General features: G+C 36.1%; 1 protein-coding gene across 1 annotated transcript in view; it reads left to right on the top strand.

The window, feature by feature from the left end:
* XPO1 (exportin 1) overlaps positions 1 to 17,806 on the top strand; it is a 42,528-nt gene continuing 24,722 nt past the window's right edge. Inside the window, exons 1-4 of the mRNA XM_024753043.1 lie at positions 1 to 43; positions 3,421 to 3,552; positions 9,054 to 9,155; positions 12,690 to 12,762. Of these exons, the coding sequence (XP_024608811.1) occupies positions 3,427 to 3,552; positions 9,054 to 9,155; positions 12,690 to 12,762 (301 nt within the window). The 5' untranslated portion in view covers positions 1 to 43; positions 3,421 to 3,426. The remainder of the gene's footprint in view (positions 44 to 3,420; positions 3,553 to 9,053; positions 9,156 to 12,689; positions 12,763 to 17,806) is intronic.

Raw genomic sequence — 17,806 nt, forward strand, 5'->3', positions numbered from 1 at the left:
ATCCCCCGACAAGGAAGGAAGAAGCAGTTGGTTCAATCTCTGGGTAAGTCGACTGTGTCTTCGGGGTCGAGGGTCGGGCGGCAGGGCGGGAGAAGGCTGGCGTGGGGCGCGGCGGCGGCCGCGGGAGGCGAACCGGGGAGGCGGCGGCGGGCCCACAGCAGAGCCTGCGATTGAATGGAGCCGCTTCTGCCGCTGGGGGATGGAGGCGGGGAGGCTGCCGCGGGAGGGGAGCGCTTGCTGGGTCATTCGCGTGTGCGGGTAGCGGTGGAGGAAGGCAAGGAGCGTGGTAGTGAAGTGGGGCCCGGCGCGGGGGTGGAAGGGCTTCCCCAGCCCCTTGGGTTGGGGAGAAGTTGGGGTGATTTCAGGAACATTTCTGTAAATTATTAGGAGTGGAAGTTTCCAGAAATATTTAGTGCAGCAGCATTGAAACGTCCGCCTGCATCACGTGGCCCCTCGGTGGAGAGCTTGGGATCGCGGGAGGGAGGGGCTCTTAAGTCCTTGCTCCTCCTGCAGGGAAACTCAGAATCTCTGGTTTTTTACGGAGTAGAATTAGAAGTAGGAAAGGTTAGTTGATTTTTCAGGGAAGTGCAGATGAGGTTCTGTGCTGTAGTTTGTTTGGGGGGACTTGGGTGTGTAAAGTGATCGACTCATTTACTGCTGGCATTGTACAGTGGATAAAATACCCTGATTCTCTTTCATTCCCGTGTCTGAGTTTGGGGTGGGTGAGAGGAAGTGGTGTACCGGGGGAAGCATGAGAGATTTGCCCAGTCCGGACCTCCTCTGAGCACGCAGAGGCCATGCTGCATAGAGAATGGGGCGGTGAACTTAAGGCGCCTGGTCTAAATACCTTCTCCGAGTATGGGCGGGGTGAGTGCGTGCTCCAGTATGCTATAGTTAGAAGTGCTGCACATCGGTTCGGGTGGGAAGAGAGGGGAGGGCGGGCCTTAGTGAGGTGTGTTTCTACTGAATGAAGCAGGCAATTGCCCACACAATCTAAAGTAGCAGTCTTTCTCCTTGCAGCGACTTGTTTTTTGACCTACTATGTAGTTATCATTAACGGTTATGATTTTCTGGTTTTTGGATGGGAGCTGGCAGTGTGTAGTTGCCTGCCTATTCAGTTTGAAGTGGCAGTGAAGGTATTTTGGTAGTCACTTGTAGAGTCACCACGTGGCTGGATAATACCTTATATTTGGTATACAGTGAGTGGAATTTAGAATTGAGTGTCGCAAGGAGAAGGAAAAGCTTTTGTGGTTTCTTTCACCTCTCCCGCTATGGCTGTTTGCTGTCTGCCTGATTGTGTATCTTAAGCGCGTGGGACACTGCTGTTAGTGGAAAGAATGTTTTGGAAGCTGTTTGATTTGGGAGACTAAATGTGCTTGGCATTGACTAGAAAGCCGCCATTTCTGTACTACGTACGGTTCGAGAATAGGTAGGTCATTTCGAAGATAGCCGCTAGTTTTTAGGGTGGCATACCCTGCTGTATTTAATACAAGCTTCTATTCTAAACCTGATTTTTTTTTCACAGGAATTTGTCTCATATTTGTAAGGACAATGTGCTTGAAAATGAAACTTTTTAGAGTCACTTTATTCTTTCTCGTTTTGGCTATTAAATTATGATAGGACGAAATAGGATAAAAGTTCGTTCAATTTTTAACCCCCCCAATCGAAAACATTTGATGTATAGATCTTGGTTTTGTGGACATTGCTTTTCAGCCTCAATTTTTAAGATTGTCTGATCCTTTGAAATTGTATGGCACTTGAATGGGGTAAATTTACACTTCCATTTGTGAAATATATATTTTCTTTTTCCTATTAATATTTAGATCAAAGATTGTGTATGTCAGGTATTTTGCATTAAAAATACATTTAATAACTGCTGTAGAAATTTTTGAAATCTCACCAGTTTTTACTGTCAACAGTGGATGGAAGGACTTAAGAGGAATAAAATTCCTCAAACTGATAATTTCTCAGTTTTTGCATTATATCTAACCTAACTGATCCTTCAGACTTTTACTTTGTTGTAACTGATATTATCGTTAAATAAAACATTTGGCTTAAAATTGAAATTGCTGCCATTGTTAACGTTTTTTTTTACCTGTTATAAAATAGACAAGAAATAATGCCTTTTTCCTAACAAGCTGCTTTGTCCAAACATAATGTAATTAAGTTAGCCACCCATTTCCTGATCTTGGAAGGTTAAGAGAGGGAGAAGTAGAGATGACCATCTGACCTTGTTGGGTCTAAGTACAGTAAACCAGGGGTACTTAGCTCAAGGTTTCATGCATGGCTTTCGTGGTGTCCTGAATCGTCTGTAACTGTATACAAAGTTGTGAATTTTTTAAATTTGGCAACAGCTATCCTGTTCCTCTGATTGTGAGGCATCTTAACCCCAAAAAGTTTGAGGAGTGCTGATTTAGCCAGTCAGACTTAAGTGGCACTGGCTTTGAAGAAAAAGCAAAAGGAAAGATTTTTATAAGGCTGGGCAACAAGAATGTGCATGTGTGCCAGCATCTTGGAGTAGAATCCTCTTAAAGGGGTACCATTGCATATGAACCAGTAGGTTTTAGCCAGTACATTACTTGAGGTGAAGAAGCTCATTTTTCTGTTATGGTAGAATTTAGTCTTATTTAGAAAATAGCAAGATTTTACAGCTTTTTGTTTTGCCAGTCAGTACTTGGAAATTAAAAAAAATCTTGTTTGACGTATTACCATAGTTTTTTTTTTCTAGAACATATATTCAAGGAGCTTGTACGCTTGTAATTTAAATCTCCACAAATTCATTCAGGGATGAAAGAAACAAATATAAATGGTTTAATTGAGTGCAAAAGCTTAAATTCTATAGCGGTTAAGGATACCAGATTTGTTAGACTTGTTAGCTAATCATTGCTATATATAGGAAAACTTTTATACCACATTTAATTTTTAGCGTCTTCAGTATATCTTAAAAATTAAGGTTAAAAAAAAAAAAAATTAAGGTAACATGAAATGAGGGAAAGTGAGCTTTTACTGAACTAGAAGACCCTACTTGGGGCAGGGGGCGGGGATCCATTTGAACTTCATCTGTATTTAAAATTTTCGAGATCAAGATTTTAAATTGTATCAGGTTTTAGGGCCATAAATTCTTTAATAATCATTTTTAAAACGGGTTAGGGTGACTTTATATACATGTTAGTAGAAAGAACAGTATGATTTTTCTGGGGTGTAAAAATAAAGTGAACCCTAATGATTAATGCAGTTGTGGAGTACCTAAGTAACTTCAGCGTTTATTTGCTTTTACTGTCTCAGTTGTTTAGGTAAAATCTCTGAAATACAAAGTAAAATATTTGTCAGAACATGGTTGAAGTAAAATAACTTGAGTAGAAACTTTTTGACAATATCAAAACTTCATAGGCGCCTTAAATTCTTTCTCTTTATTTTCAGTAATCTATGCCAGCAATTATGACAATGTTAGCAGACCATGCAGCTCGCCAGCTGCTTGATTTCAGCCAAAAACTGGATATCAACCTTTTAGACAACGTGGTGAATTGCTTATACCACGGAGAAGGAGCCCAGGTAAAGTAGTTGATCAAAACATTATTGCAGAGTAATAAAGTTGTTGAGTTTAGAATAAAATTTTAAATTACCACCTTTTAAAAAATATCCCATAGTTTGTATTAAATTGGAATTATATATTAATTCTGAGAGGTGGTCTGGAGAAAGAAATTGCATTACATTTTGAAATGGTTTAGAGTGGGAAGTTTTGGAATATTTTTATTATACTTGTTCTATTCTTCAGCAACCTTTACCCCATTTAATAAAAGATATAGCCCAATGTATTAAATGTTTTGTCGATATTAAAGGTTGTATGTCCCTTATATATTTAATGTATTTGGAGTTAATATGAGTCTTCTGTTTTTGAAACATTTAAATTGCAGAAGTACTTCACAGATAAAACTTGTTTTAAATATCCCACAATACCAGGTATCTTTACATTGTTTGAATTTTAGCACTTGTAAAAGTGATAACTGTTAAAATAGGAAATTGTCTTACACTTAATCTATGTTTTGATGAGTTTAAGGTTTGGGTTTTTTTTTTTTAAAAAACAGGAATGTTTGTAAATTAGAAATTTTTTTTATGGTACAAGAAACTGGACAATCTTCAATCTGCACCCTGTGGACCTAATAAAGTTTTAAACGAGTAAAAGTTTCTGTTCCTGGATTAAAAAAATCTTATAAGGTGACGTGACAGATATCTTACTAGTAAAATTTTGTTGCCAAAAAGTGCATTTCTGGTAGATAATGTATCTTCAAGCCATTAATTTATATTTGCATAGTTAAACCCTGGCTACTTTGATACGTTTTAAAAACCTCTGAAAGGTGGATATAGTGGTATCTTTTATAGATAGTCCAAAAAACATGATGTATAAATATTAGCAAGTGCATAAGTATTTCTATTCCCTTCTGAAATCTAACATTGGTTTCACTATAATAAAGAAAAAATTTAAAGGGAAAAAGGGCCATGAAAGTTGTATGAGTGGAAAAAATTACAGTGATTTTGTAAGCTTGTTAGTGCAGTTTTATACTCCTAGGCGCTTTCGATCAGTGTTCTTGTCTCCAAAAGAATTCCTGAAAAAGTATCCGTATTTTCTACACATACTATACATTCAACATGGAGCTTTAAGCTCCATTTCATCCCAGCATGGATGTATGGAAAGCAGCTGCTTTTGGAAGAAAGTATGACAGTAAGGTTGAAATGCATGAAGTAAGGTTGGGCTCAACTTTGACTATATTAGAAGCATAAGTCTATAAGCCATTAGGAAGATAGGCATTTAATTTTATCATATCATTAAGCTGCCACTGCTCTTTAGTCTTCGTTCTTTTTTAACCTGGTTCACAGCATCTAGAAGTATGATGACTAAATAGACCAGTGTTCTAGGCTTATAACAGAAGTAATTATGAAGACTATGTTGTAATATTGCTTTAGTAATGTTTCACAGTGTCGAAATTTAATGATTTGTTTTAAATTTGACGTTTGAATAAAGACTAGATTTAGAAAAGTGTTTACAGATGTTTCCATTTATGAAGACAAAATTAACTTTACCAAAAGTAAGAATTTTATGTCTGGTTAGATTTCTCATGGGACAAGTCAGTTGCATAAAGAATAATCAGTAAGTTGGTATTTGTTATAGATAAGGGAACAGGCTTAGAGCTTAAAGGCAGTTAAGAACCCCTTTTCTGAAAGTGATATCTTTAAACTTCCTTTGTTCAATTTTTTATATACCACTTCTTGGGGGTTTTATTTTGAATAAAAAGTTGAAGGTTGCAGTGGAAAACATGTTTCGTTTTTTTATTTTGCGGTACGCGGGCCTCTCACTGTTGTGGCCTCTCTCGTTGCGGAGCACAGGCTCTGGACGTGCAGGCTCAGCGGCCATGGCTCACGGGCCTAGCCGCTCCGCGGCATGTGGGATCTTCCCGGACCGGGACACGAATCCGTGTCCCCTGCATCGGCAGGCGGACTCTCAACCACTGTGCCACCAGGGAAGCCCGGAAAACATGTTTTTAGTGTTAAATGTCTTAAATTTATTCCAGTAAGTTTTCTAGTCATTCCTCTAGAATCTCATCTACAAAGTTACCTACCTTGCAAGAGACTGGAGGATTAGTGATGAGGTTTTGTAAAGCACCTGTTAGCGGTGACTGCTATTTAGGAGCCATTCTGTTTAAAGGGGACTTTGAAAGTATAATGAAGATGATTTCACATATGTGATGTAAACTCATTGTTTTCGGTTTTTTTGTTTTTTGTTTTTTTTTTTTTTGCGGTACGTGGGCCTCTCACTGTTGTGGCCTCCCCCGTTGCGGAGCACAGGCTCCGGACACGCAGGCTCAGCGGCCATGGCTCACGGGCCCAGCTGCTCCGCGGCATGTGGGATCCTCCCAGACCGGGGCACGAACCTGTGTCCCCTGCATCGGCAGGCAGACGCTCAACCACTGCGCCACCCGGGAAGCCCAAACTCATTGTTTTAAAATATGGTTTGGTGGGGAGTTTTTGTTTGGCTTTGGTCTGTCATAAAATATGTACTTAAAATAGCAAGTAGAAATTATGCTAATTAAGTTTTAAACTCACCTGTATGTAGCCTAACTTTTTTGAAAAGGATTTCATAACTTTGGAGAGGAAGGAATTATTAGAAGGGTGGCCTTTAATCTGTAGATAGAACTTTTGCCTAGATGGGTAGTATAGTAGAATAATTAGCACTGTAATATTAGGACTACCTTCTGTTATAAACATTTTTCTATTTTTAGCCAAATAGGAAGCCAGGGAAACAAAAATGTTGGAGTTGGGTGTTTTCTCCTGTACTGTGTTAAGTGTCTTGAACTCTTTTATCTATTGCTTAGCAACTAAAATACTTTCAACATTCAGTTAGTAACACAGGGAGATGCCAGATTTTCTCTCTCCTCGGTTTCCCTTTGTGCCTTTTTTAACCCCTCTTGGGGTTTTAAGTTAATAAAGGAATATATTTTTTAAAAGAAGAAAAGGATATATTATGTAAGGACAGTGGGATTAAGACAAATTTAAAAAGGACGCAAATACTAGCAATAACTTTAGAGAGTAAAATTACAACAAAAAGGATGACTGAAAAGGAAGGAACGTGATTTATGGGGAGATTGAAATGAATGGTGATAGTGTGGGAACTATTCATTTATGTGTAGAATGCTCATCACTTCAAAAAATCTGCTAAAAGTTGTATCTTGACCAAATAACTTACTAGGCATGGATCTTTGATGTACCTTATCCTCTTAATATTTGTTACTGTTTTATATGCAAGTCTATCCAGTTAGATATTCTCAGGAAGAGAATCAAAACACTGCTAAAATGGGCTTTGGCCATAAATAATTCACATCACCATTCTTTCTACCTTTTGTTGGTTGCTTATTATATGATACAATTACAACCCTTTAAATCAAATAAAAAATGTATAGTTGTATTTCAAGACTTCACACACTTGCTCTAATCCCAGACCCTTAGGGTGGAACCCAGGCACCTTATTTTTCTTTCAAGTTCCAAAGTATTTCTGGTCTTATTGTCAGGATACAGAACCATTACCTAATTTAGTGGGTGTGTATTTGTCAACGTTTTAAACAATAAGCAGTGTATAAAAGCCAAAAGAGGGGCTTCTGTGGTGGCGGTGGTTGAGAGTCCGCCTGCCGATGCAGGGGATGCGGGTTCATGCCCCAGTCTGGGAAGATCCCACATGCCGCAGAGCGGCTAGGCCCGTGAGCCATGGCCGCTGAGGCTGCGTGTCCGGAGCCTGTGCTCCACAACGGGAGAGGCCACAACAGTGAGAGGCCCCCGTACCGCAAAAAAAAAAAAAAAAGCCACAAGAGAAAAATTTTTTTGTAAATTAGAATAAAAGCCAACTTAAAGATTATGAGGTGTCTGTGTCAGAGATGGTTTAAATAAGAATGCTTTTCTCCCCTCCTTTTGATGCTTCCTTGTTTAACCCATAGAATCAAACCCTTGATCAAGTAAATGATCTAACAGAAGGATAATCGCCAAATTTTAAAACGACAAAAATTTACTCTTTGGTTACAACATGTGATAGAAATAGGTAAAAGTTAATTAGGGAGGATCCAGTTGAGCTACAAAACAGCCTATAAAGGTGAAAAAGATTAAGCGGTTGCTTCCTGAAAAAAATTAATAGACTTATCAGCCTTTGATAAAATGTAGTGTTCATATTGTGTGAAAAACTAACAGTTAAAATGAAGAAACTGGATAATGTCAACATGGCTAGATCTTTAAAACTCTCAATTGTCAATCATATCTCAGTGAAGCCAAGGGAAAGAAACTATGTCAAATGGAAAGAGGGAACTGCAGAAGGATTTCTACAATATACTATTTATATAAAATTTAGTAACCACACAACTATTTTTATGAAATTCATACACATGCTGTGAAAATAGAGACAGGAAAAGACACCAAAGTCATGAAAGTGATTATCTCTAAAGAAGGAACAAAGGAAGGAAATGGCGCTGAAGAAAGGTACAGAGTTCCATAAGTTTTAGATCTTATGTTTAAAAGAAAAACAGACAAGTGCAGCAAAATCTTAACATTTGTTAATTCTAGATGATGGTTTCATAGATTTAAATATTCTGGGTTTGCATTTTAGAAATACAAAAGCAAAAAAAGAAAATTTTCAAAATAAGCTAGGATTTAATATGTGAAATTAAAGGATTTTCAGAGACAAAGGTGTGTTTACAATAAACTGAAAATACTGCTTTAAAAGGGTCTTAATGTTTTATGTGTATCAACAGGTATTAGAGTTGTAGACTTACTTAGACCTAGCTTTTATCTGTCTCCCCTGAAATATAATTTTATAGATAAAGTTCGTTAAAGATATCTTGGTGACTCTTACAAACCAGAGTATACCATTACATAACTTGTCTAAGTAGATGTGAATTTTTATATGTTGCTTTTGGTTGATTGTGTGCTGAGAACCCCTTTATGTTGGAGTAGATAATTGATTGAATTTAAGTTCAGTTTTGAGAATACCAAATAAAGCAGATTAGGGGAAGAAAACACTTTTCTGTTTAAAAAGAATATACCCATTCTTTTTTTTAATTAATTTTCTAATTCGTTAATTTATTTTTGGCTGCGTTGGGTCTTCGTTGCTGCGCGCAGGCTTTATCTAGTTGCGGTGTGTGTGCTTCTCATTGCAGTGGCTTCTCTTGTTGTGGAGCACGGGCTCTAGGCACATGGGCTTCAGTAGTTGTGGTGTGCAGGCTCAGTAGTTGTGGCGCACAGGCTTAGCTGCTCCACAGCATGTGGGATCTTCCCCGACCAGGGCTCGAACCCGTGTCCCCTGCATTGGCAGGCGGATTCTTAACTACTGCGCCACCAGGGAAGCCCTGTACCCATTCTTAATTGAAGTTGATAATGGACACATTTTTATTTCTCTAAGGACTAGTTTCTTGAGTATTTCTGAAAGTTGATAAAATCACTGTCCTATTAGGATTTGTGCCTTGCTCAATACCATTCGAAAGAACAAGTTAGCTTAAAATTCTTTTTGTATACTATTTTAGCAAAGAATGGCTCAAGAAGTACTGACACATTTAAAGGAGCATCCTGATGCATGGACAAGAGTCGACACAATTTTGGAATTTTCACAGAATATGAACACGAAAGTAAGCAAGTGGTGGTTTTTTAAATCCATTATTTCTTCTTTTCTTCCAGTCATAAACTTTGAGGAAGGTATCTCATTTTTAGTATTAGCATCTGTTATCAAATCATTTAATAATGTTAACTTATTTCAAAATTTAGCCTTAAACATAGAATGAATTCTTGCAAATAGTCCTAAGAATTATAAATGGAGTTTTGAAATTGGGACTAGTATGCAAGGTGGCTTTTTTCTGTTGTTGTTTGGGGGTTCTTTTTGGTTTGGTTTTTTTTTTTTTCTTTTTCTTTTTAGAATATGTGTACAGATCTCAGCATAAATTCTGAATGTTATTCAGAGATGAAACATAACATCAGAGGAATTATTTTGGGCAAGTAATCAATATAACACAGGCTAGGCACCTCCAAAACCAAGTTGTGTGGGCAGCGTAAAACCCTACTCCATGGTACCAATGCTTTTAATGGGACAGCACTCAGTTTTTATTTGCAATTGAAAATGTTATCATTTGGGTCCTTTTTTCTTAAGTTTGAACAGAAGGGTTGATCAAAATGTGTTTTGACTGTTTAGGCTTGATGATTCACACTTCTCTTTAAACTGCCTTAAAGTAGTAAAATACCATGCATGGCATTCTGTTTAAATACACACAAGGTTTCCACTTGGTATACATTGTGTTAAAACAGAAAGTAGCCATGTTCACCTCTGTTTCTGAAATCAGACTGTGTTAATTAACAGTTTTAAAATATTAACTAGTTTTGACATCTTATAAATTTTAGGGCAAAAATACAGTCCAGAACTTCCTCAAAGTGCTAACCTTAAGTAACATAACAGTGTTTGCCTGTTTGCTTGCCTGGTAAATTTTGCTTTTTATACTGACAGACATTACTAATGTTTAAGTTGATTTATCAACAGTATTTTTAAAAACTCAAATTTGTCTTGTGAAAAATGAGATGATTAGAGGAACAGAAAGAAAGCAACAGGTAAAGAATTCTTCCATTTACATAAATTACAAATGATTTGGTGCTAAATTTATGCACTATGACATTTGGCTTTTATGCAATCATTTTTTTTTCTTTAAAGATGTTAACACTACCTGATATTAATCATAATGTTCCATTATGTTGATTGCTTGTAATAGGAAGAAAAGGGGTGTCTTCCTGTGCAACTGACACAGCTAGGCTTTGACGGCAGGCCTCCACAAGGTCTACCCTTTTGATTCCCTTTAACTGAATTCTGTTCATCAATTGTTTTTGTTTCATGGGCGGTGGGAGGGGAAAGGGGAATTCAATGCGTAAAATAAGTATTTCTAAGGGCTCAGTAGAAATTTCTACCATAGGGATCATTTCATGCATTTATTTTTTTCATTTAGTCTTTGCTGTTCTCTGTCCCTCATCTTCATAACTCAGCAGTGGATTTCTCAAGTCCTGAGGTGTAAAGCAGAAACTTAATACTTCAGAATGATATTTGGATTATTTATGTATATTTCCAAAGTAGTTATTTATCATTGGCCCTCAGATTTGGCTATCACTTCAGATTTTTTAATCAAAATACTCCTTTTCAAAGAAATGTGAATTCTCATCATGTGTAGAGTCTTAATGTCTAGGAGAGATTGGGTTTTAGGGTACTATGTTGGTGATCTATGTATTCCTTTGAACTAAGTAGTGAAAAGCTTTTATTGGGCTTCCTGCCTCAGACCTGTGTGCAGAAAGATGAAAAGATGAATTGTATCTTCAGCAAGCTTGTGCTACTTTTTTACAGTTGGAGAAAGGACTAGAGGTTAGTAAATAGGTAATTCAGGTAACAGTATCAGATATAAAGGCAGAAGTAAATAAATGCAACAATGGAGGGGGGGATATCCTTCAATTAAAAAGGGTAGGCTGAAAATACATTGGCTAAATATGGTTAAGTTATTAAGATTAGTACTTCTTAACTGGTGTATTTATGGCAGGTTTTGTGTCTTAGTTTCTTAAAGATCTTTGTAATTGGTTGAGAATTAGCAAGAGGGTATATATTCCATGTAGTAAGAAGTGCATTTGTTTTGACTTAGTAAAACTTTTGACACTCTGATTTCATGCCTTTAGAATTAATTTAAAGCAAGTTTAGGGTAGTGTGTTTTTAAAAGTTAATTTAGACTTTTAGTCAATGAGAAACTTACCTTTTTTGTTTATTTACATTTGTCTGAAACGTAGATCTATAAAGAGAGGTAAATGAACAGGAAAGAAAGCTTCACCATTTACTGCTGATTATGAAACTTTTTTGGCATGGCATCAAATTTATAATTTGTAATTTCAGAATTTTGCTTTGGCCTTGTTTTTATTTTTGAAGTCTTTTTAAGGAATGTTCTGCAAATGTAGGATTTGGGTTGAAATGGCAAATTTTTCCTAAAAAGTATGAAATGTTAAAAATGAAAGAAAACAGCAAAAACACTGTTTGAGCACAATGTAGTTTGGGACAGTCTATATTGTGCTTTGGATAAAGTGTGCATTCACATGATCCCTTTGGTTGAAATACTAATGCTCCTATTTTATTGTGTGATGACTAACCATTTTAAAGATGAACTCTTATTCTCAGCCAAAACTTGCAATCTGAGGTTAAATGTCTATATATGAATGAGTTTACCTTTCAGGTATTATGGCTGATTCTTCCCTAATTCAACCAGTTGAAGCATACCACAACAGTTCTGACCCTTTTCTTCCTCCTGTCTATCCACACTAATTGGTCATGGTAATGATTTTGGGTAGTAACTCCTGTAGCCTTGTAAATTGTTATAAATATTGTTGACTATTTAGAGTGAGTAATCAACAGGAGGGACAAAATGGCTTGAAAGTGGTATTTGTATTTATTAACGTTCTTACATTTTTAGTTATCATTTTTATAGTTGGAAGGAATACCTGAAAGGTAGATACAGATTGCAACATTCATTTGTGTATTATTTTGACTGTGCACAAAAGTTTATCTTTAAATTAGTAGAAATAGCAACTCTAAGGGTGGGGTTAAAATTTAAAATTAAACCCGTGGGCTGTCTTGCTGCTCCTTAAGTAACACACCAGTGATGTTTGTAAACACTTTCTGTAGAAAGTATCTGTGACAATACTTTAATACTTGGCCAAGAGCTTACAACTCCTAGAAGATGGTAGGAAGCTTGAGAGCATCCAAGCTGCTAAATTCTTAGGAGCCTGGTCGTGTTAAAGTACGTGAGCCTATAAGCAGTCATTTATGCTGTGAATTCGTATCTGGCTGCTACTTTTCCTTCTACAGACTAAGCCCATTTGGCTGCTAAGGGCTTTTTATTTGGTTCTTCCTCCTGGTGTGAGCATGTATAAACAGCAGGACGTTAAATAGAGTAGTAAACAATAAAGTGAGGAAAATGCATGAAAACTCAGTATATGGGCAAATAGATCCTTGTTTAATATATGTAATTAAACTTGGTAGCATAATGTTTTTGAAAATTTAGATGTAAATGTGTGAATGTCTGTCCATTTGTGAATCCTGGAAATTGCCAGTCTTACAGCAATATATTCACATGCTTCTATTCTCCAATTTTCAGTATTATGGACTACAAATTTTGGAAAATGTGATAAAAACAAGGTGGAAGATTCTTCCAAGGAACCAATGTGAAGGTAGGAAAGTGTTTTAAAGAATTGTAGATTCAGAATTTTATTATTCCTGGCATTTTTATTATAGTTGAGTATTGGACAGGAGGAATGTGTTGAATCTTTAGCAGTTTATTATGCTCTAATGGATTACTGCTTTCATCATACTGCAAGGCAGGTTCTGTTTATATTTAGGGTCAGGGGAAGAATAAGGTTATTTTTGGGGGAAAGCAGAAACCAGACTGGTGAAACTTTCTACAGTAAATATTGTGAAAAATTTGTATCAACTTACATAGTTAATCTAGACCGTGTTTGAAATGAATGAAATTTGAATATGCGCTCTTATATATTGTTTTAAATTCATCACACAGTAGCAAGTAATGAGTACTGTAATACAAGGAATAACATAAATATAACAGCAAAGGAAAAAACAAGTTTTAAAAATCAAGACTTTAGCTTTTGACATTCTGGGCATACCTTATAAGAGGTTGGCTTCTAAAATAAGGAAAGATCAAAAAATGAAGCTGTGGAGATGCCTGGTATTAATATTTTTACTTTTTCCTTTGTCACTACCTCAGTAAAAGTAGTCATGGTTTAAGAAACATGGGGCAAAGTTAGTCTCTTGGAATTCTTTAATGCAGTTCCTTCCAGTTTTCACATACTGCCTTATTATCTACTTTGTTACTTGTTTAATCTCTGAAAAATAAAGAGAGAAGTCTGGATTTTAAAATGGGGTTATACTACTTTTGGTGGCATTTTTTCCTATTAAATTATGTTCCCTTTCTTTGACTGTTGCTCTTTAAGATTTGTCTTTACCTGCTTTCTCATGTCATCTTTATGGTGGAATAGCGACCTGGATTTACTCAGTCTGACTTAAATCTTGACATCTTTCTAGCACTTTTAGAGGTCACTGGGACAATTTTTAATGGCAGTATCCGTAATACACCATAAACTGAATTAAGAATGATAGTATGGGAGGAAATAGTGCCCCCCCCCAAAGAGGTTCCTGTTTCTTTAAATGTTTTTATTTTGGTTTGAAACCATTTTAGATCACATTCTGTGACTTTCTCAGAAATTAGTAAGTACAGTTTGACTCAGGCCCAAATAGATCCTTTGTACTTCACTGCTTTTAGGGACCTTAGGTGCAGTCCTGGTTCCTTTACTACTGTTGTTTTTATACTTGTCGTTTGAGCCTCAAATTTAACTTTGGGTATGGCTTACCATACCAACAAAAAAGTGTGTAATATTTTACTTCAGTGCCATTTTACTGTAATAAGTCCCTCTTTAATTTCTAAACACATAGACCTCTGCTTCTTATTACATAAGGATTGTGCTAGATGATCCTCCCAAATTATTTTCCAGGTATAAAATTAAATGATTTAAAATTATACTAGCTTATCAGTCATGGTTGTATTTGTTACTGAAAAAATTAGAGGCTAAAAGTTCTCCCTGAGGGCTTGACAGTTTTTGCTTTCTGCATGAATGGGAGTGGCATCTTTTGGTTTTTATCATAAAGTCAAAAGCTTCCATATATTTCTATGTAAGCATCAAATATATACATATTCCAGGGCATATGTATATTTAATATATGCCCTGGAATATGTATATAATTTTAATTTTGAAAGTCTTACCATCTTGTTTGGCAAAAACTGGTAGAGGCGGGGTGGTGATATTCTTCCTGAGTCAAGAGAATTCTATTTTATTCATGTGTTTCTATTCTGTATTAGTGAGATACTTCATTTCTCTGCAAGCAGTACTTATAAAAAACATCAATTAGAATCACCTTTCCCCTTGCATTTCCCCTTAACACTAGTGATAAAATTGCGTGGGATGTAAACTTCTTTAAAAGTACGTGAAGTTCCTATCACCACATGTATGGTTTTCACTGTCAGTGAAGTCATTACATGGAGGGGAAAGTGTGAGGTAATTTTTAGGGTCTTTCAGAGGCTCAATATTAGAAGAGCGTGTAAAATGGCTCCCGGAGAATGTTAGTGAACTCTATCTAACTTCAGATATACAGCAGCAACTTTGCATGATGCATTTAATGATGTGTGTTTTTAAGGTAATTGATCTCATTTATAAAGCATTGGGAAATAAATTTATTCACTACTATATTTATAATTCTTTCCAACTTTGTCACCCTAGGAGGCTTTTACAATCCTAAAATTTTGTATCTTGCGAAGTATACTAAATTTCTGAATGTTAATTTTCCTTCATCTTAAGTAACTTCGATATTGGAAATAAATTAGTATAACCCCCCAAATATTGTACATTCCTTTTGTTTATAATTTGTCATATCTTTTAAGCTGTTGTCTCCACTTTAGCTAGTCTTTGTCCATTTTAGTACCATTAGGTATTAAGACTATACAAATATATTCCCTACGTCAGAGTATTACAGGTAGGAAGATAAAACATGTTAAAAATGATATCTTTTTTAAAAAATATCATTAAATTAGGCGTATATGTAATAAGTGCTAACACATGCTAAAAGAGGGGAAAGATCAGGTTGGCCCCTTTGGACAAGCTCATTCATGAAAATGGCAATGCTTGATGTATTTTAAAGGAATGATAGGTTTGGTTATCAAACCTATCAAACAGCAAGCCAAGATAAGTTTTTTTTGTTTGTTTGTTTTGGGTTCTCGGGCCTCTCCCGTTGGGACGTGCGCAGCTGCTCTGCGGCATGTGGGATCTTCTGGGACCGGGGCTGCGCCACCAGGGAAGCCCCCAAGATAAGTTATGTACATTTTTTCCAATCCAGCATATATTTTATCAGCTTTCAGGTTCTTGTCCATAAGCGTACGTTAATTTTCACATGTTCGTTTAGTGGAATGGCATTTTCAATTTAGGGCATTATCTAAAACAGTTTGCCAGGAAAATACCTGACAGTTCTGGACTAAGTTAGATGTCTCTTGCTCTGTGTTCCCTTAGTGTGTCCTGTACCAGCGGATCACAAATGAGTAAAATTTTAATGAGCAAAAGACAGATAATAGCCGAGAAAGGACATGTTAAAAAACATTTAATTAAAAGATATTTTAATAAAAATAGAGCAAGGGAGATATAACCTTCATAATCATTTTAATGAATTTAGATTTATGTAATACAAAGTTAACTACATTGCTCTGATTTTTATCATTTTGCTTTAGGTCAGAAAAATGGTTTTTTTGGTCACCCCCATCCCCACCCACTATAACCTTTATCCCACTTAGCTATCACTGTTTTTCTCACTCTTTATCTTATCTTCCCCAAAATAAGCTTAATGGTATCAGGGATCAGAGAATGTCTTTATTGCATTCTTACTGCTTGGTATATAGGTGTTCAGTATATAATTATTCAATTAATGAATTACTTATTATTGAAGTACTTCAGTGACTAACACCACTCCCTATTTGGGATTCATTCATCTATTTAAGACCCTAATGACTTTCCCAGTATTTTTGCTTTTACATTTTTAAGTAAGTCAAGACAATTTTTCATTTTAAGATATTGAGTGTAGTTCTCTGTGCTATACAGTAGGTCTTTGTTGTTTATTTTGTATATAGTAGTGTGTATATTTTAATCCCAAACTCCTAATTTATCCCTCCCCCAATCCCCTTTCCCCTTTGGTAACCATAAGGTTTTTTCCTATGTCTGTGACTGTATTTCTGTTTTGTAAATAAGTTCATTTGTATCATTTTTAAAGATTACACATATAAGAAATACCATATGATATTCGTCTTTGTCTGCTTTACTTAGTATGATAATCCCTAGGTCCATTCATGTTGTTGCAGATGGCACTGTTTAATTCTTTTTTACGCCTGAGTAATATTTGTGTGTGTGACATCTTTATCCAGTCTTCTGTCGATGGACATTTAGGTTGCTTCCATAGTTTTTAAGGAACCTCCATACTGTTCTCCATAGTGGCTGTACATATTTACATTCCTACCAACAGTGCAGGAGGGTTGCTTTTTCTCTACACCCTCTCCAGAATTTATTATTTGTAGACTTTTTGATGGTGGCTATTCTAGCTGGTGTGAGGTGATACCTTATTGTAGTTTTGATTTTCTTTTCTGTAATAATTAGCCATGTTGAGTGTCTTTTCATGTGCCTTTTGGCCATCTGTATGTCTTCTTTGGAGAAAATGTCATTTTAAATCTTATGCCCATTTTTTGATTGCGTTGTTAGGGGTTTTTTTGTTTTGTTTTTAAGCTGTGTGAGCTGTTTGTATATTTTGGAGGTTGATCCCTTGTAAGTTGCATCATTCGGCAAGTATTTTCTCCCATTCTGTAGGTTGTCTTTTTGTTTTGTTTATGGTTTCCTTTGCTGTGTAAAAGCTTTGAAGTTTAATTAGGTTCCATTTGTTTGTTTTTATTTAAGACAATATTTTTGACTCAAGAAAAAGAAGAAATTTTAATACGTAAAGTGGAATAATTTCCAAATAGGGAATGGTTACTAGTCATTGAAGCGAAGGTACACTAGGACTGTCAGTGGTGTTGGTTCTTCTTTCTTGTCTGCAATACACATCAGCTTTCATTATAACCTTCGTTCCTTTTTAAAAATAATTTTGGTGCTTGGTTTAGAAGGTTCAAACCATAAAGAAGTGGGGGGAGGCCTCCTTTGTCTCTCGTGAAAAAAATCTTTGTTAAGGAATCTCTATTATTTTAATTTAAACCAAAGGATTATGTTTTAATCTGTTAAGGCATATGGCTTACAGATCATTACATTTCATGAAATATATACAAACTTGCTGACATTGAAAAGGGGAGTGGTGAATTTATGAAGAAAAAGTTCAAAGTGATAAAGCCATACTATCGTGATTGTATTGCATGGTTATTGGGATGTGATATAAGAGGTAATGTGTGTAAAGCCCTCTGCATATCTAGGTGCTGACTATGGATAAACACAATGTGTATGTTGCCAGCCTTCTTCCATGAAAATACTCCCACTTCTCTCCATTTCACCAAGTAATCATACTAGTCTCAGGTTACCTTGCGATTTCTGCAATAGCATCCTAACTGGGCTCCTTAACAGCCATTTATGTGTGTCCCTTGTAATATATTCACGACAAAGGATTTAGCATGCTACTTTAAAAAAC

Source organism: Neophocaena asiaeorientalis, unplaced genomic scaffold (genome assembly GCF_003031525.2).
Source record: "Neophocaena asiaeorientalis asiaeorientalis breed wild unplaced genomic scaffold, Neophocaena_asiaeorientalis_V1.1 scaffold100, whole genome shotgun sequence".
Taxonomy (NCBI): domain Eukaryota; kingdom Metazoa; phylum Chordata; class Mammalia; order Artiodactyla; family Phocoenidae; genus Neophocaena; species Neophocaena asiaeorientalis.